At 65.8% G+C, this 18,573-nt stretch overlaps 3 protein-coding genes across 3 annotated transcripts; 1 reads left to right on the top strand and 2 right to left on the bottom strand.

The window, feature by feature from the left end:
• Positions 1–1,853: 1,853 nt before the first annotated feature.
• Positions 1,854–3,260, bottom strand: EMIHUDRAFT_438240 (hypothetical protein; the record flags this gene model as incomplete). Its single annotated transcript, XM_005761238.1, has 2 exons — positions 1,854–2,725; positions 2,899–3,260. Coding segments are annotated over 2 exons (1,058 nt in total), but the record flags the coding sequence as incomplete, so codon positions are not given.
• Positions 3,261–3,949: 689 nt separating this feature from the next.
• EMIHUDRAFT_631951 (hypothetical protein) lies at positions 3,950–7,294 on the top strand (the record flags this gene model as incomplete). The annotated part of the gene is made up of 12 exons (XM_005761251.1): positions 3,950–4,097; positions 4,163–4,469; positions 4,623–4,732; positions 4,872–4,919; positions 5,095–5,250; positions 5,321–5,380; positions 5,684–5,747; positions 5,892–5,935; positions 6,004–6,193; positions 6,672–6,739; positions 6,811–6,945; positions 7,151–7,294. Exons 1-12 carry the CDS (start codon positions 3,984–3,986, stop codon positions 7,292–7,294), a joined length of 1,440 nt encoding a protein of 479 aa, XP_005761308.1. The 5' UTR covers positions 3,950–3,983.
• A 3,304-nt stretch (positions 7,295–10,598) lies between these two features.
• EMIHUDRAFT_60225 (hypothetical protein) lies at positions 10,599–10,808 on the bottom strand (the record flags this gene model as incomplete). The annotated part of the gene is made up of 1 exon (XM_005761237.1): positions 10,599–10,808. A coding segment is annotated over one exon (210 nt), but the record flags the coding sequence as incomplete, so codon positions are not given.
• Positions 10,809–18,573: the final 7,765 nt, after the last annotated feature.

Genomic DNA, 18,573 nt, shown 5'->3' with positions numbered 1-18,573 from the left:
CCATGCCGCGTCCGACCTTGTAGCGCCACTCGGCTTCCGCCTCCGCCAGGGCTGTCCCATGGGCTATCCTCCAGCCGCGTGATTACCGGGTGCATTCGCTCGTCGAACACCACGTCCACGCTGGCCCGTACCAGATTGCGATAGAAGAGGCACTCAGCTGCCATCTCCACGGCCCCCACCCCCATCCGCGCGGCCGAGCACACGCTGTGCGTAGGCAGCCCACTGCAGTTTGCTCGTGCGCTCTCGTAGGTGCCTGCGTACGCCTCCGCTGCTGCTCTCGTTAGAACGCAGAATGCGTCAGATGCGGTGCCACGGTGGATCCAAGCTTGCCCACTGCGCCCGGGCGTTGCGAGAAGCACAGCAGTGCGGATCGCCTCTCGTGTTACTGCAGCAAACATTGTATCAGGCCGAGTGCGCACCACCCAAGTATAGAGCATGCCGTGAGCCCGTTCATGCGCAAAAACGTCGCTGAAGCACTCCTTCACAGACCAGAAATTGACTCCCTCGCGCTGGCCATTTGCTTTCCACGCGCACTTCCCGGCATTCCACTGGCTCGACTGCAAATCATACGTCGCTTGCTGGTATGTGCGCACAGCTGTGGCTGAGAGTGCTCTTGCGATCAGCTTCAGCTCGGCATGTGAGTGCGTCGCCTTTCCACCCTTGCCGGAGTCTTGCAGGTTCACGAAGAGAAACGTGTCCGCTGCTGGGAACGCGCCGAGCACAAAGGTACGGATGGACTGCTGGGTGGCACGGAAAGATCGAAACTGGCCGGCGATACAGATTGCTGCACGTTGTGTCGGTGCCGGTGTCGTTGGCATCGCAGCCAGGCGATCAAGCTGCTCCGGCGGCGACGCCTCAGCACCACCCGTTTTGCCGCCCGGCTGAGCGAGGAGCAGGAAGACGAGCAGAGACATGTATTATTCACACACATGCGGGCGGCCACTTTTCTTTTTTGCGGGCCCAGTATACCTCGATGAGGTGACTTGGACCACTAAGAATTGGCTGGGGCGCAGAAGCAGCGTAACATCTGCATGTACTGGGAGTACTCTGCCCAGAGGATAGGTAGGTAGGTAGAAAGGTGAAGAACAGCCAGGCTCGGACTGGACACCAACGCGGTATGGGTGGACGCAGGACAGATGATGACGGCACGCACGAACGACACACAGACACAAACAAGCTCACAAGACACACAGCCAGCTGGCTGCCACACACCCTGGGTTGGCGTACACATAACTCAGGGCCACATCCTTCCTGTCGCCCCCCCCAGCACTCCAAGGTGCCAAGAGAAACAAACAAGGGCACAAACAAACAACAGACGACAGGAAGTGACGTGCGAGGCTAGAGCAGGCTTGCTCTACCTCTAGCAATCTCGCCGGCCGGCGAGGCACGGACGAGACCGTGCGTGGGGTCATGTGAGGTGTCTCTGGTCAAGAGGATGGTTGGTAGATGGAGGCTTCCATCACGGGGTGTCGACTGAGCGTAACTGCCGACGGGGTCACAATAGTGAATTCCTTTGGCCCGAGGGAGAAGCGAACGAAAATGAGGTGCCTTGGAGGCTTGGCTGCAAAGGGGATTTTTGTTGTGCCGACTTCGATCTTCGTGTGTGCTCCGCTTCTGAGAGAGAGATTTTGAGACATGAGAGAGAGAGAGACAGAGAGAGAGAGAGAGAGAGAGAGAGAGAGAGAGAGAGAGAGAGCCGAGATAGAAAGAGAGAGATTTTGAGTGAGACGGTTTAGAGAGAGAGAGAGAGAGAGAGAGAGAGAGAGAGAGAGAGAGAGAGAGAGAGAGAGAGAGAGAGAGGGAGGGAGGGAGGGAGGGAGTACATTTCTTTCTAATTTTATTTCGCCTCGTTGAGCTGTGCTTAAAAGTTAAATCTCTCTACAACCTCCAATCCCCGTCCTTGCTTGCGTCCCCCCATGCCGGTGTGTCCAGTCGCTGGCCAGCCTCTTCTAAACCAACACTCCCGTTTCCCAAGAAAAGAAAAGTCCCAGCCTTCCTCGATTTCCGCGAGCGGCGTCTCACAAAAAGCCTAGCCGTCCCGGCGCAAGAAAAGCCTTGCCGCCGAGCTGTCATTCCTTCTGCAGGCCGCGTGCAGCGACGCGCGAGTCCTGGCGGCGCAGCCGCCCCGCCGTGCGGACCATGGCCAACCAGCCCGTCGACGCGCCCGACGACGTGACCTCAGCCGGTAAGTGTCGAGAGCGCCCCCCGGCCAAAAGTCGACGATCCTCGCTCGCCGCCTCGCCCCTTCCGGCGGCGCGGCGGCGCCCGCGACGGGCGGCTCGCCCCACGGCGCACCCCGCCGCCGTAGGTACTCGAGGTGCTCGCCCTCCAACGACGCCGCGGGGGCGGAGGGCCGCGACCCGCTGGGCCGGCTGCCGCCCCCGCGCCTGCCGCCCCCGCGCCGCCCCCGCGCCGCCGTCGGCGGCGTCCAGCGCAAGCGCCGCCGCCGCGTCGCGCGCCGCGCGGGCAGCCTCGACGGACCAGAAGCCGTGCTCGTCGTACCCGGCGTCCCACACGCCCAGCGAAGGGCTGAGTGCCGTCGCGAGACCTCGGCACGCCTGCGCACGCCTGCGCACGCGGCAGAGCGACAGCAGCACCACCCTCGTCGGGCGCCCACGAAGCGTACTCGCGGGTCGCCGCTCCGTCGACCGAAGGCCGAGACACTTGCTCCGACGCCACCCCGCCCCCGCCCCGCCGGTCCGGCACCGATATCTCGGAGGACGACCTAAGGAAGAGCGTGGCGGCGCGTCGCCGGGGGACGGCGCGCTCGTGCTCTCGCCGCGAGATCGAGGGAGGGGGGGGGGGGGGCTGCGCCGCGGAAGAGCGCCGGGGCGAGGGGTGCGTGTGCGCCGCCGGCGGAAGAGCGCGCGGGTGAGGGAGGGGGGGGTGCGCGCGCGCCGTCCTGCAGCGTCGCCGGCCGCAGGCCAAGGAGCTCGGCTCCTCGAGAGCACCGACGGACGACGATCGGCTCCTCAGCAGTGGGACGCCGAGCTGGAGGCTCGGCCCGGAGCTCGCGCGGGCACGTGGAGCTTTCCGCTCGGGCCAGCAGGAAACGGGCGCCCCGCACAGCGACGCCCGCCGTAGAGTGCCGAGAGCTCGGCTCGACGCGAGCGCCGAGGAAAAGCGATCGGCTCCGCAGCAGTGGGAAACCGAGCTGGAGGCTCGGGCGGGAGCTCGCGCGAGCACATAGCGAGGTGCGTGCGCGGCGGCGTGACACAGGTGAGCGGGCAGCTGGCGCACATTTCGACTGTGGGAGCTGCCAGGAGTTTGCTCTCTCCGTTCACACCCCTTTGCAGAATACGTATGGCTCCTTTTGGTACCTGTGTCGAACCTGTGTCGGTAGAGAGAGTTCTGTTTTTCAATTCTTTTTTGCACAAGCAGGGTGGTGGGCGGCGACCGCCGCATACCGTCCTACGGCGGGGATTATCGCTACGCCAGGGAAGACAAGGGCGTCGAAGTGCAGCTGCTGCTGTTCGAATCGTTCGGCGGGTTCGGAAAGGGGGTCCGTGAGATCCTCCGGAGAGCGGCGGACGTGCTACAGAACAAGCTGACGCGGGCCCAGTACCTCGATGAGGTGACTTGGACCACCAAGAGCTGGCTGGGGCTGCAGAAGCAGCGCATCTCAGTCGTTCACACGGCCATCGCAGAGCAGGTCGTGAATGAGCTTGCCTGTGGCGGGGGTGGGCGGGTGCACGGAGCTAAGTGCCTCGCCACCCTCGCAGGAGTCGCTTAGGCGGCTCCCGTGGTGTACCTGTGTTAGTGCCAGTGCGCGCCAGTCCCGTGCCCAGTAAAAGAAAGAAAGAAAGCAAACAGACAACCCAAGGGAGGGATGGGAGGACGGCACGCCGCCACCACACAGGGATTTTAAGGAGAGGAGTGTGGTGCGCTAGCCCCGTGCCCAGTGTTGTGCGAGGGCGTGGCTTGAAAAAATTCTTTTTTGCCGAAGTCCACCGCCTTCATCGCTCGTCGCCGTCCCAGGGTCGATGGCGCACCGCGGGCGAGCACATCAGGCGAGGTGGCTCCCGCCAGCTGGCGCCGCCGGGCCGAGCGGAGGAACACAGGAGGAATTGCTCGCCGACCTCGTCTCGCTCCTCTCGGTGAGGTCTGCGGTGTCTCAGCCCCGCACGCCGTGCCTGCTGCCGACCCTCTCGTGGCCCCGCAGGGCGACGTCGACGCGGACCTGCCGCTGAGCGAGCTTTGCCGCTGCCGTTGGACGAAGCCGCTGCCTTCCACGCCGCTCGGCCTGGTGCTCACCGCGTCGCCCGACGGCGGCATGGCGACTGTCGCCTCGATCGAGCCCGGATCGCTCGCCAGCACCTCGTCTGAGCTCCGGCCGGGCGCGCGCCTCGTCGCCCTCGCCGGCGGCGGCCGTCGGCTCTCGCGCCCGACGCCGCAGCAGGCCTGCGACTTCCTCTGCTCGGCAAAGGAGGACGTGGAGGCCGTGTTCTCACCGCTCATCGACCGGAACGGCTTCATAATAATGAACAATGAACAATGAACAATGAATGAGACTAATGAATAGGCCGTGTTCTCACCGCTCATCGACCGGAACGGCTTCATCGCCACCCCGGAGCCGCATTGATCAGTTGGATCTGCATGATCCGTTCACTGATCTGCACCAGGCTTCATCGTCACCCCGGAGCAGCTCGCGACCCGCACGCCCAGCCGCTCGGACGCGCTCCGAGAGTCCGCCGACGTCCGAAAGTGGCAGAAGCGTGTCGGCTCGGCCAAGGCGTAGACAGATAGATGGGAAGGCGAGGCACAGTCCGACCAACGGCTGGGTCACCAGCGCGGTATGGGTGGACGCGGGACGGGCGATGACGGCCACACACACAGGAGCGACACACAGAGCCACAAGACAACGACACTAGGCGTGGCGCGCGTTTTCGCAGTCGAGGCCCGAACGGTACAAGGAGAAGGTGCGCTGTGTTGAGAGATTCGCCGAGATGAGCCGAGATTCGCCGAGATTTGCCGAGATTCGCCGAGATCAGCGCTTTCCCGACAAGTACCGAGAGACGGCGCGGCGCGGCGTGCTAGAGGCGTGAGTGAGCAACGTTCGAGATTCACCGAGATTCACCGAGGTTCACCGAGAAGGTCCGCCGCGGCGTGCCGGCTGCCGTGCGGGGGCGCGTCTGGATGGCGATGGCGGCGGCGCGAGCGCCACCGGGCTTCCGTGTGGACGGGCTGTATGCGACGCTGTGCGCGAGCCGGGCTGAAGAGGGCGGCCGCTGCTTCGAGCAGATCGCCAAGGACGTGCCGCGCACGATGGGCTTCACGAGCTCATTAGCAGTTACTTAACAGTTAATCAATGACTAATTAGGACGTGCCGCGCACGATGGGCGGGCACATCTACTTTCGGCGCGGCCGCGGCGACGGGCAGGCACACACACGCCCACCCACGCGCGCCGGGCCTTGCACCTTTAGTGCCGCGCCAGCTCCTGTCGTCAGACGTGGAGACGCGAGGGACTAGCCTGGCCCTTACCCCACCACCTCGTGTGTGTGGAGCAGTTTACCCTACCATACGGGCGGGCGGCACTCGGCCGCGTCCTCCTTCATTAAGGCCAATTAAGGCGAAATTGAGGCTGATTACGGCGAATTAAGGGCAGGCGGCACTCGGCCGCGTCCTCCTTCATTAAGGCCAATTAAGGCGAAATTGAGGCTGATTACGGCGAATTAAGGGCAGGCGGCACTCGGCCGCGTCCTCCGCGCGTACGCGAGCCACAACCGCGCGCTCGGCTACACGCAGGGCACGTCGCCCTCTGCGGCGGCGCTTTTATGAGCCGTTGAGTCTTGAATGCCGTCTCTCCATTGCTTAGGCCCTCCTGTCGTCTTCCGCAACGGCGTGCCTCTCGATGCTTGAGTCGTCACGGGTGTCGTCTTGTACGAGTCAGGCATGTCCTCCTATGCGGCGGTGCTTCTGCTGCACCTCGCGGAGGAGGATGCCTTCTGGGTGCGGGCCACATCTCCCCATCTCTCGCTCAGAGCTCCCCCCTCTCTCCCCAGGAGGACGCCTTCTGGGTGCTGGCCACGCTGCTGGACGTGTGCGGCTTGGCGCGCCTCTTCGAGGACGGCTTCCCGCTGCTGCACCACTGCTACGACTGCTGGGAGGCGCTGCTGCGCAAGCGGATGCCGCTCCTCGCCGCCCACATCGACGGCGCCCGAGATCGCCCGAGATTGCGCGAGATTGCACGAGGTTGCACGAGGTTGCACGAGATTGCACGAGAATACCCTCCTCGCCCCGCCACGTCGACAGCGCCGTTCTTCGGGCCAGACACACCTCCGGCCAACCTCGAGCAATCTCGGGCAATCTCGGGCAATCTCGGGCAATCTCGGGCAATCTCGGGCAATCTCGGGCAATCTCGGGCGATCTCGCGCATTTAGGCGCGCTCGGCACGTTCCTCGGGTTGGACGAGTGCGACTACGCGGCGATGCGGCGCGAGGCGGCCCGTCTACGTCAATATCTCCCAAAATCTCTCCTCATCTCTCCCCCGTCTCTCCCCAGGCGCGAGGCGGACCCGACCCGCTTCACCCTCCCCGGCCTGCACGCGCCGGCGCAACGAGGAATCACCCCATTTCATCGAGTGAGCATTTCATGATCTTACCTAGGCCTCTACGCGACGTCTCAACGGCACATCGTTCAGTTCTACTCAGTATTGCATGGTCTTACGTAGGCCTCTACGCGACGGCGTGGTTCCAGACGATGTGTGTCGGCGGCGCGCACCCGGCGCCGGGCGACCTGGCCCCGCGCATCATGGACAGCCTAGACCTTCCCTAGACCTTTCCTAGACCTTTCGTGGAGCCTTCGTGTAGGCCCCGCGCATCATGGACAACCTCTTGCTCGACGGCCATCTGGGCATCGTCTTTGCGCTCGCGCTTGCCGTGTTGCGCGTGGAGGCGCCTGCGATCAGCGCCTTGCACGGCGAGGCTCTGGTCGACGCGCTCAAGGCGAGATCGCCCGAGATCGCCCGAGTTGGCCCGAGATTGCCCGAGATTGCCCGAGAGAGCGCGTTGCACGGCGAGGCTCTGGTCGACTGACCTTGGGCCCTCAGTTAATTAATTACTCAGTTACTTACTTAAAACTCTCCGACTCTTCGGCCCAAGCTGCTCTCTGATGTTCAAACGATGCTGACTGGTTGTCGTTGAGTTCAAGGCGCTGCCGAGCCGCGTCACCAACGACAACGCGCTCTTCGAGGTGGCGTTCGACATGGCGGTGTCCGCGCGGCACATCGAGGAGCGCGAGGCGGGGGGCGCGCCGGAGAGCGTGAGAGCGAGCGGGCGGAGGACGCCGACGTAGAGCCTACTCTAGTGCAGGCAGGCGCACCCAAACGTAAAAGGAGAACGGAGAGCCGGGAGCCGGCTCCTGCGCTGCGCGTCGTGTGCTCGTGTCGCGGGAAGACCTCAAGACCTGTGAGAAAAAAAAACTCTGACATTTTACGAACTCCTTGGCGACGTGCGCGTCGCGTCGCCAAGGCTCTGCGACCTCCGGTCGTATAATCAGCGACCTCGGTCGTACAATCGGCCGGTTGCGCGGGTTTTCGGCGAGTTGGAGTTCCTTCCCGCGCACCGGCCACGAACTCGACTCGCACAGCAAAAAAATCCGGTGCTCGCGCGCCGCTCCCACGCTTCCTCGCTCCCTCGCTCCCTCGCTCACTTGCTCACTACCTGCTCGCTCCCTGCACGCTCACACGCACGCGCGCGTTGCGCCGCGAGCGCTCCGCGCTACTCGCCCGGCCGGGCTCGAACCCCAGACCACTCGACCAAAACAAAGCCGCCCACTCCCCGCCGCAAGCCCTGCAGGCATTGCTCAGCTCACAAATCAGCGCACCCTATATTGTATGAAAATGAATCCCGCGCGTCTCGCGCCCCAACTGACGACTCACCATAGATTGTCCCTCGGACACCACTCTCCAGCCTCGCTAGCCCACCTACCGCTCTCGCATGACATCTCGACAATCCTCATATCTCCAGGCCCAAGACTCCTAACCACTGCCCCTGCTCGCCCAGGACGAAGCGCCGCCCGCGCGCCCATTGACCCCCCAATCAACACCCACTTGCTGTCCCTCAATCGCCACCCGCCAGATGTACTGCCCTCGCCCACCCAATACTCTCACCCTCCTGACCCGGACAGTCCAGGTACAGGAAAAGCGGGGAGCGGGGCCCGATCCAAGGAGCACCCCGTCGGCCCGGGAGGGCTGTGAATTTCGGCGCGAGCGGAAGGCTGCCTGCAGACGCTCAGCCCCCGGCTGAGCTGCCGAATCCTCCCGGCTAATCCCCTGACCTGCCGCCTGAAACGGGACAACATTACACCACCTCACACACACTCCCCCCTCAGGGCTAAGCAGTGCGCAAGTCCACCCGAACTCTAGGCGAGGCATCGACCGCTCCTTTGGAATAGTGCCGTCAGTGGCTGCACTAGACGCCCATTAGATGGCGCGCGGCGCGGGCGGATGACTAGGGGAGAGAAAGCGGAGAGACTAGCTCGCAGGTAGATGTGCTCAGCCAAGGGTAAGGGATGAGGGGAGTGTCAGTGTGAGGGGTGCACCAACCGCAGAGCGTCATGTTTTGCCTTTGATAACTGAACAGTTTTTTTTCAAGACCTGTGAGCTTTGAGGGGGACCTATCAACATACTACAGGCGCCTGCGGCGCCGTGGTCAGGAGCTGCTGTTCACACCTGCACAAAAAATAAAACAGACGGCCCAATAGAAGGGTGGGAAGACGGCACGCCGCCACCACACAGGGATTTTAAGGAGAGCAGGAGCAGGCCGCTGTAAAAAAGAATTCTGAGAAGGTGAACGTCGTACTCAAGCACTCTTCAGCGCCCCTGCGCCCACACCTCGACCTTCTTGGGCAGCAGCTGGTTCGACTCGTCCTCTCCGTGGCCTAAGCAGCCGTGTTCGCCCTTGCCCCAAGTAAAGACGCCGCCGTCGGCGGTGATGGCGAGGTTGTGGTTGCCTCCCGCCGACACAGCGACGACGCACTGTCCCGCCAACGCCTCGACCTTCTTGGGCAGCAGCTGTTCCTGCTGGTCGCCGTGGCCCAACATGCCAAAGCGTCCACGACCCCAGCTCCGGACGGCGCCGTCGGCGGAGAGGGCGAGGCTGTGGTACGCTCCTGCCGACACAGCGACGACGCGCTGCCCAGCAAAGGCCTCGACCTTCTTGGGAAGCAGCTGGTTCTGCTGGTCGCCGTGGCCCAGCCGGCCAAAGTAGCTGTTGCCCCAGCTCCAGACAGCTCCGTCGGCGGTGAGGGCGAGGCTGTGGCTATATCCAGCCGACACAGCGATGACGCGCCGCCCAGCGAAGGCCTCGACCTTCTTGGGCAGCAGTTGGCGCTGCTCGTCGCCGTGGCCCAGCTTGCCGTAGTCTCCATCGCCCCAGCTCCAGACGGCGCCGTCGGCGGTGAGGGCGAGGCTGTGGATGCCTCCAGCCGACACGGCGACGACGCGCTGGTCAACCAAGGCCTCGACCTTCTTCGGCAGCAGCTGGTCCTCCTGGTCGCCGTGGCCCAACCGGCCAAAGGCTCCATTGCCCCAGCTCCAGACGGCTCCGTCGGCGGTGAGGGCGAGGCTATGCATGACTCCAGCCGACACGGCGATGACGCGCTGGGCAACCAAGGCCTCGACCTTCTTCGGCAGCAGCTGGCTCTGCTCGTCGCCGTGGCCCAACCGGCCGCAGACTCCATAGCCCCAGCTCCAGACAGCTCCGTCGGCGGTGAGGGCGAGGTTGTGCGCGTCTCCAGCCGACACGCTTACGGCGCGCTCACCCAGCGAAGAAGGGAGGCGCGTAGGCGTGTTGAGCCGCGTCACGCCCTCGCCGTGGCCAAGCAGGCCTGGGACGTGAGCACAGCCGCACGACGAGAGCCGCCCCTCGCCAACGATGAAGAGGCTGTGCCGTTCGCCGGCCGCCACCCTCGCCGGCGGGTTGGACTCGCGCAGCAGCGCAGACAAGCACAGCCACCGCACGGCGCAGCCCTCGCCCTCTGGCTGCGCCGGCAGCTCGAAGCCGCGCTCTTGCGCCCGCAAGCGGATGCCCTCCCTCGCGAGCGAGGCGTGGAAGAGCAGCGAGACGGCCGCGACGCGAGCGATGTCGACGGGGTCGCAGCGAGAGACGACGCGCACGAGGAGGTCGGTGGGGAGGTCGAGGAGGCGGGCGGGCGGCGGCGTGTCTGGCGAGGGCGCGGCGGAGGCGGAGGAGGCGAGGCGGCGCGAGCGGCGCCGCGGGGCAGACATCGCGAGAGGCCCGTGAACACGAGTTCTCTTTCTACTCGAGTAGCATGTTGCCCTTGAGCTAGTCCTTCCCCGGTCGCCTAGCCTCTGCGCTGTCTGGCGGACGCCTGTATGCCATGCGCGCGGACCACGCTTGCGTGGATACGTGGCTGGCAGGCTGACCCGTGTGCGGGGTAACCCGCGCACGGGGAAGCTTCATAAATAAATAAATAAAACCGGCAGTCTACTAGGAGATGGGTAAAAAGGAACAGGTCCCCGCCCTGCGGTCTTTGTGCAGGGTTCTTTGTGGGTGTGGTCGGCGACTCAACGATTTGAGATTTGACCAGTGACTTCAGTCCGCCCCAGCCCGCCACAAGCGTGTCAGGCGCGAGCGGCTTCTTGCCACTGTCGGATCATCCGGCGGAGTGTGTGGTTTGGGAAGAGCCGAGTGAATTCGAGCTCCTCGCCCGTAAGAGGGCTTGTCGACTTGGTCGCGAGCCAGCGCTCGATCGCTGAACGCTCGTATGAGTGCCCATCCGCCGCCGTCACCGGGTCGCTCATCACCTCGGTTGTGATCGGGCAAATGAAGTCGGCCGGCGGCTCCTCCTCCTCCACCGGAGGCGGCCTCTCTGCAGCCGAAGAGGACGACACTTGCTCGTCGGGCGCCCGCCTCTCCTCCTCCAGCCTCGCGCTCTCCTCTAGCGCCGCCGCCAACTCCGCCTCCTCTCCAGCCGCCAGCGCTGCCTCATCCTCGGGCTCCTGCGACGGCCCCGCGCCGCCCCCGCCGCCCTTCCCCTTCTTCTTCTTCTTCTTCCCCTTCTTGCTCTCCTTCGCGCGCCCTGCCTCCTTCTCCGCCTCCTCCTCTGCCAGCAGCGCCTCGGCATGCCGCGCCGCCTCCGCCTCTGCCGCCGCTCTCTCCGCCTCCCTCGCCTCCGCCGCCTCCGCCTCCGCCGCCCCCCTCGCCGCCTTCGCAGCCGCCGCCTCCGCTGCCGCATGCTCCTCGAGGGCGCACAAGCACTCGGTGTGGCCCTTTTCCTTGGCCATCTGCAGCGCTGTCTTGCCGTCAACATTGCGCGCCGCAGCAGCTGCGCCCGCCCGCAGCAAGCGTCGCACGACGGCGGGGTGGTTGAAGAAGGCGGCGAGCATCAGCGCGGTGCAGCCGTCGCTGCTCTGCTGGTTGATCTCCGCGCCGTGCCGAATCAGTAGGTCGACCAACCGCTCGTGGCCATCCTGGGCGGCGATCATCAGCACGGTGCAGCCGCTGCTGTTCTGCAGGTTGATCTCCGCGCCGTGACGCAGCAACAACTCGACCACCCGCTCATGGCCGTAGCGGGCGGCGTTCATCAGCAGCGCGAGGCCGCTCACCTCGTCTCTCTCGTACGTCGCGTTGACCCGCCCGCCGCCCTACAGCGTACCGCCCGCCCTCGAAGCTCCGCGCCACGCCCGCTGCCCGTTTAGCGCGGGCGGGGCGGGAGGAGAGCCCGCCGACCACGACTCGCTGGCCGAGCAGCGGCGCCCCCCCGACTGTCGCTACCCAACAGTAGGTAGGTAGAAAGGTGAAGAACAGCCAGGCTCGGACTGGACACCAACGCGGTATGGGTGGACGCTGGACAGATGATGACGACACGCACGAGCGACACACAGACACAAACAGGCTCACAAGACACACAGCCAGCTGGCTGCCACACACCCTGAGTCGGCGTACACATAACTCAGGGCCACATCCTCCCTGTCGCCACCCCCAGCACTCCACGGTGCCAAGGGCACAAACAAGGGCACAACTCAAACAACAGACGACAGGAAGTGACATGTGAGGCTAGAGCAGCTTGCTCCACCTCTAGCAATCTCACCGGCCTACCCAACGCGGCCAAAGGATAAAAAAAGTATCTCGCGGCTTTCTGCTGGACTTCGTTGTTAATAGGAACAAGCGAAGGCACACACAACATGACACCAAACACACGATTCCTACACGACTTTTCTTTTCCTCGCGATGTCCACCCCGCCGCGCCGCTCGCGCCGCTCGCGCCGCTTCCCCGCCTCCTCCGTCGCTTCCTCGCAAAGCACGCCGCCGCCCGCCCGCCTCACCGACCTGCCCCTTGAGCTTCTCGCGCGCGTCATCTCTCGCTGCGACCCCGCCCACATCGCTCGCGTCGCGGCCGTCTCGCTGCTCTTCCACGCCTCGCTTGCACTGGAGGGCATCCGCTTGTGGGCGCGAGAGCGCGGCTTCGAGCTGCCGGCGCAGCCAGAGGACGAGGGCTGCGCCGTGCGGTGGCTGTGCTTCGCTGCGCTGCTGCGCGAGTCCAACCCGCCGGCTAGGGCGGCGGCAGGCAATTGGCACAGCCTCTTCATCGTTGGCGAGGGGCGGCCCTCGTCGTGCGGCTCAGCGGAAACCGTCCCAGGGCTCCTCGGCCACGGCGAGGGCGTGACGCGGCTCAACACGCCGACACGCCTCCCTTCGACGCTGGGCGGCGAGCGCGCCGTGAGCGTGTCGGCGGGAACAGGCCACAGCCTTGCCCTCGCCGCCGACGGAGCTGTCTGGAGCTGGGGCAGTGGCTCCTTTGGGGCATTATTGGGCAGCCTGGGCCACGGCGACGATCAGGACCAGCTGCTGCCGAAGAAGGTCGAGGCCTTTGCTGACCAGCGCGCGGTCGCTGTGTCGGCGGGAACATACCACAGCCTCGCCCTCACCGCTGACGGAGCCCTCTGGAGCTGGGGCAATGGAGGCGAATGCCCGCTGGGCCACGGCGACCAGCAGAACCAGCTGCTGCCGAAGAAGGTGGAGGCCTTTGCTGACCAGCGCGTCCTCGCTGTGTCGGCTGGGGGATACCACAGCCTCGCCCTCACCGCTGACGGCAGTGTCTGGAGCTGGGGCTGGGGAGACTTAGGCAAGCTGGGCCACGGCGACCAGCAGAACCTGCTGCTGCCCAAGAAGATCGAGGCGTTGGCGGGGCAGCGGGCCATCGCTGTGTCGGCTGGTTACCTGCACAGCCTCGCCCTCACCGCCGACGGCGCTGTCTGGAGCTGGGGCAATGGAGGCCACGGCCAGCTGGGCCACGGCGACCAGCAGCGCCAGCTGCTGCCCAAGAAGGTCGAGGCCTTTGCCGGCCAGCGCGCCGTCGCTGTGTCGGCTGGATCCTTCCAGGGCCTCGCCCTCACCGCCGACGGCGCCGTCTGGAGCTGGGGCGGTGGAACCTACGGCAATCTGGGCCACGGCGACGAGCAGGAGCAACTGCTGCCCAAGAAGGTCGAGGCCTTGGCTGACCAGCGCGTCGTCGCTGTGTCGGCTGGAGGCGAACACAGCCTCGCCCGCACCGCCGACGGCGCCGTCTTCTCCTGGGGCGAGGGCCGCCGCGGCTGCCTAGGCCACGGAGAGGACCTGTCGAACCAGCTGCTGCCCAAGAAGATCGAGGCGTGGGCGCCGGGGCAGTGAGGTTCGCGCAGTTGGACAAGGAGGGGATGCTCAGACTTCTCGCGGCACTCTCAACGAGGAGAGGATTCGGTTCGGCGGGGCCGAGCCCGAGGGTGGGCGCGGCAGCAGTGGCGGTGGAGGCGGCAGAGGACGAGGCTGCGTTGGCTGAGGCTGTCGCCGAGGTGGCGACCGCCGAGGCTGCGGCGGAGGCTGCTGTGGGGGGGGGGGGGGGGTGGAGGCGGCGACCGCCAAGGCGAATCGGTCGGCCGTGGCAGCTTGCTCTGATGCGGCGGCCCGGCTCGGCGTTCGCCGCGCTGATCGGCGACACTCTAGAGGGGCGCAGGCGCGGGGAGTAGCAACTGAGTTTGAGGGGGGTCGGCCGAGCCGGAGTCCGGGGCAAACTTGTTTTCTTTCGTCTTGGCCGCCGAGTAGAGGCGTGACGGCCTGTGTGTACCAGGTATCGGATACCATGGCTGAGCGGGGTCGTCGACCTTGGGGGATCTGATGGCTCAAACACAACGAACCTACGGCTCTACCGTGCACACTCACTGCCTGGGGCGCGTGGGGGGCTCGGACCTACCGGCTCAGTTATGGATACTGCAGCAGTGCAAGACAGCCTCTTTGCCACTTGCGACGCGATCTGCTCACGGCTACCATCTCAAATACATGTACTGCTCCCACATCCACATCCCCATCACCATCGCCCAGAACCAGACGTAATAGCGGTCACCGTATTTTATCGCCCACAGTGCACTGTCAAGTGGTGCTCGTCGAGCAGCGCTTCTCAGCGGCCGCAGCAGATGGGCAATGTGCCGGCGAAATAGTCCGGGTTAGGGCAGGTGCCAAAGCAGCAAAAGTCGCAGCAGCACGTGCTTCCCCGCTGAGAGCTGGATTCGGGCGGGCAGTCCTCGTCGTTCAAGCGGCGGCCGGAAGGTGGATGTAGCATGGTCTTGGTCGCCGCTGATATTGGCGCAAGGCCCCAGATCTCGGGCAGCACGCCGCGCGCCTCCTCCCTGCGCGCGATGTGCGTCCACTCGAGGTCGAGGTGGATGTGCTTGGCCTGCTCCGCCTTGTCTGCAAACTTGCGCGCCACAGAGGAGCGAATCACGAGTCCGAGCTGGTCACCAACGGCTACACGGAGGTTTTCGACTGGGACCGCGTGCGTCAAGTCCAGCTCGACCGACACGGATACGCCTCCACTCTCCTCCTTGCCGGACCCATTCAGTGCCGCTCCAGCAAGCCGGACGGCCAGGGCGCGCAGTGCGGTCATGTTGTTGCGCGGTTCGTTGAGACGAACGGTGTGGTTGACGGCGACGTGTAGAATGGCCGACCCCTCTTTGATCAGCCGCACGGCGTGAAGCCACTCGCCGAAGGACTCATTGTAGCCAGGCGTCGGGCCGGCGGTGCCCACGAGAGCAATGTCGCCCAAGCGGAAGAGCTCTGTCTCGGTGCCGTTCGGAAGCCAGTAGCGGGTCGAGACGCCGTCGAACGTCGTGATCGGGTCGCCAGCCGAGGTGGGGCAGGCCGCGCGCGCCGAGGCCGCGAGGAGGCTGGATAGTATCAAGGCGCGAAGCATTATTCGATTGCGCAGGGTAGCGGACGGCCGACTAGTCCTCGACGGTGATTTCATACTTGCCACACGCAGGTAGGAGTAAAACAGAAACCACAGAATGCATGCCTAGCTAGGGCTGGGTCGAGGACAGACACGTCCCCACCTTTGCAGGATTTTGCAAAAGCGAGGGGGAGGGGGCGCATCGCGGCGCGGAGTGGGCAAAAGCACGCGTGAAAAGAGCTCGTAAAATACGCTGTGCCGACCGCCTGCTGCCGCCCTCGCCGGCGTGTTGGACTCGCGCAGGAGCGCGGCAAAGCACAGCCACCGCACGAAGCAGCCCTCGCCCTCTGGCTGTGCCAGCAGCTCGTAGCCGCGCCCTTGCGCCCACAAGCGGATGCCCTGCTCCGCGAGCGAGGCGTGGAAGAGGAGCGAGACGGCCGCGGCGCGAGCGATGTCGGCGGGGCTGTCGCAGCGAGAGAGGGCGCGCTCGAGGAGCTCCCTGGGGAGGTCGAGCAAGCGGGCGGGCGGCGGCGCGTCTGGCGAGGGAGCGGCGGTCGAGGCGGAGGCGAGGCGGCGCGAGCGGCGGCGCGGCGGTTTGGACATCGCGAGAAAAAGAAAATCGTAGCCAAATTCCGGCGTGAGATTTGTTTCCTCCGGCGGTCGGCGACATGATTTGCCTTTGACTGCCTCTTTGACTCGCAAGACGCGCGAACACACACAAACTCGCGACTACAGAAGCCTCTGGAATAGCCTCTCTCTCTGCCAAGAGCCTCTTCGCACGGCAGCACGCACAAGAGCCAAGGCACGCACAAGACTCAAAGGCCAACGCAGCCACACACATGATGTCGCGTCCGCTCCCGCCTCCATAGCGGCCGCGGCCTCCTCGGCGCCGCCGCGGCTTTCGCCACCATCGCCGCCGCCGCGCCCACCCTCGGGCTCGCCACGCCCGTGACGCCGAGCCAAACCCTCTCCTCGTTGAGCCCGCGAGAAGCCGGACCATCCCCTCCTTGTCCAACTGCGCGGGCTTTCTCACGGCCCCGGCGACCACGCCTCAACCTTCTTGGGCAGCAGCTGGTTCGAAAGGTCCTCTCCGTGGCCCAGGCAGCCGTGCTCGCCCTCGCCCCAAGCATAAACAGCGCCATCGGCGGCGAGGGCGAGGCTGTGGCAGCTTCCAGCCGAGACAGCGACGACGCGCCGCCCAGCGAAGGCCTCGATCTTCTTCGGCAGCAGCTGGCGCTGCTCGTCACCGTGGCCCAGCCGGCCATCACCTCCACGACCCCAGCTACAGACGGAGCCGTCGGCGGCGAGGGCGAGGCTGTGCCTACCTCCCGCCGACACAGTGATTACGCGCTGTCCAGTAAAGGCCTCGATCTTCTTCGGCCGCAGCTGGCTCTGCTGGTCGCAGTGGCCCAGCTTGCCATAGCCTCCACTGCCCCAGCTCCAGACAGCTCCGTCGGCGGTGATGGCGATGCTGTGCTGGTAACCAGCCGACACAGCGACGACGCGCTGGTCAGCAAAGGCCTCGATCTTCTTGGGCAGCAGCTGGTTCTGCTGGTCGCCGTGGCCCAACGTGCCATAGTCTCCATCGCCCCAGCTCCAGACGGCGCCGCCGGCGGTGAGGGCGAGATTGTGGTTGCCTCCCGCCGACACGGCGACGACGCGCCGCCCAGCAAAGGCCTCGACCTTCTTCGGCAGCAGCTGCCGCTGCTGGTCGCCGTGGCCTAGCCAGCCAGAGTTGCCCCAGCCCCAGCTCCAAACGGCGCCATCGGCGGTGAGGGCGAGGCTGTGACTGCCTCCAGCCGTCACAGCCATGACACGCTGGCCACCAAAGGCCTCGACCTTCTGCGGCTGCCCCTGGTCCTGCCGATCGCCGTGGCCCAACGTGCCATAGTCTCCATCGCCCCAGCTCCACACAGCGCCGCCGTCGGTGAGGGCGAGGCTGTGGCCACCTCCAACCGAGACGCTCACGGCGCGCTCGTCACCCAGCGTCGACGGGAGGCGGGTCGGTGTGTTGAGCCGCGTCACGCCCTCGCAGTGGCCGAGCAGCCCGGGGATTGGGTTGTAGTCCGGCGCCGAGCCGCACGACGAGAGCCGCCCCTCGCCGTCAATGAAGAGGCTGCTGTAGTGGCATCCCGCCGCCCTCGCCGGCGGGTTGGACTCGTGCAGCAACGCCGAATAGCACACCCACCGCACGGCGCAGCTCTCGTCCTCTGGCTGCGCCGGCAGCTCGAAGCCGCGCTCTTGCGCCCACAAGCGGATGCCCTGCTCCGCGAGCGAGTGAAAGAGGAGCGAGACGGCCCCGACGCGAGCGATGTCGACGGGGCTGTCGCAGCGAGAGAGGGCGCGCTCGAGGAGCTCCCTGGGGAGGTCGAGCAAGCGGGCGGGCGGCGGCGCGTCTGGCGAGGGAGCGGCGGTCGAGGCGGAGGCGAGGCGGCGCGAGCGGCGGCGCGGCGGTTTGGCCTCCATAGCGGCCGCGGCCTCCTCGGCGCCGCCGCGGCTTTCGCCACCATCGCCGCCGCCGCGCCCACCCTCGGGCTCGCCACGCCCGTGACGCCGAGCCAAACCCTCTCCTCGTTGAGCCCGCGAGAAGCCGGACCATCCCCTCCTTGTCCAACTGCGCGGGCTTTCTCACGGCCCCGGCGACCACGCCTCAACCTTCTTGGGCAGCAGCTGGTTCGAAAGGTCCTCTCCGTGGCCCAGGCAGCCGTGCTCGCCCTCGCCCCAAGCATAAACAGCGCCATCGGCGGCGAGGGCGAGGCTGTGGCAGCTTCCAGCCGAGACAGCGACGACGCGCCGCCCAGCGAAGGCCTCGATCTTCTTCGGCAGCAGCTGGCGCTGCTCGTCATGGGGGGGGGCCTAGCTCTCATCTCCCCTCGGGGAGGGGGGGGGGAGCAGGGCCCGGATTCCTACCGCTAGCTCTCAAAAAAGAAACAAAACACCCACGACACGACAGGAGGAGACAGGGAACAGGCCGGAGACAGAGCCCAAGGGCATCTGCCCCCGCCACGCAGAGGAGCGCCACTAGTCAAGAGGAGAGGAAGAGGCCCATCGAGTCCCTGCCCCAGCCTCCCACACTAGCACCACCCACTCAGGCCCGAAGCCCATCTACACCGAGAGCTAAAACGCCCACGTCGCTGTGGCAGCGACGCACCCCACTTCACCCGCTGGCGCGGTCAGGTGGAGGTCCTCTCTCGAGGGGGAGAGGCCGTACCTTAGGCCGCCGTTGAGCCGCAGCTCAGGGAGGAGGCGGCGAGGAAGGAGGCGCGAGGGGAGGCGGTGAGGGACGAGACGGCAAGGGGGGAGGCGGCAGGGGAGGAAGCGGCGGGGGAGGAGATGGCGAGGGAGGGGGCGGCGAGGACGGCAAGGGATGAGGCGGCCAAGGAGGAGGCGGCGAGGGAGGAGGCGGC

The sequence above is a fragment of the Emiliania huxleyi genome (assembly GCF_000372725.1).
Source record: "Emiliania huxleyi CCMP1516 unplaced genomic scaffold EMIHUscaffold_72, whole genome shotgun sequence".
NCBI lineage: Eukaryota > Haptophyta > Isochrysidales > Noelaerhabdaceae > Emiliania > Emiliania huxleyi.
This window is presented reverse-complemented; position numbering and strand designations above follow the sequence as displayed.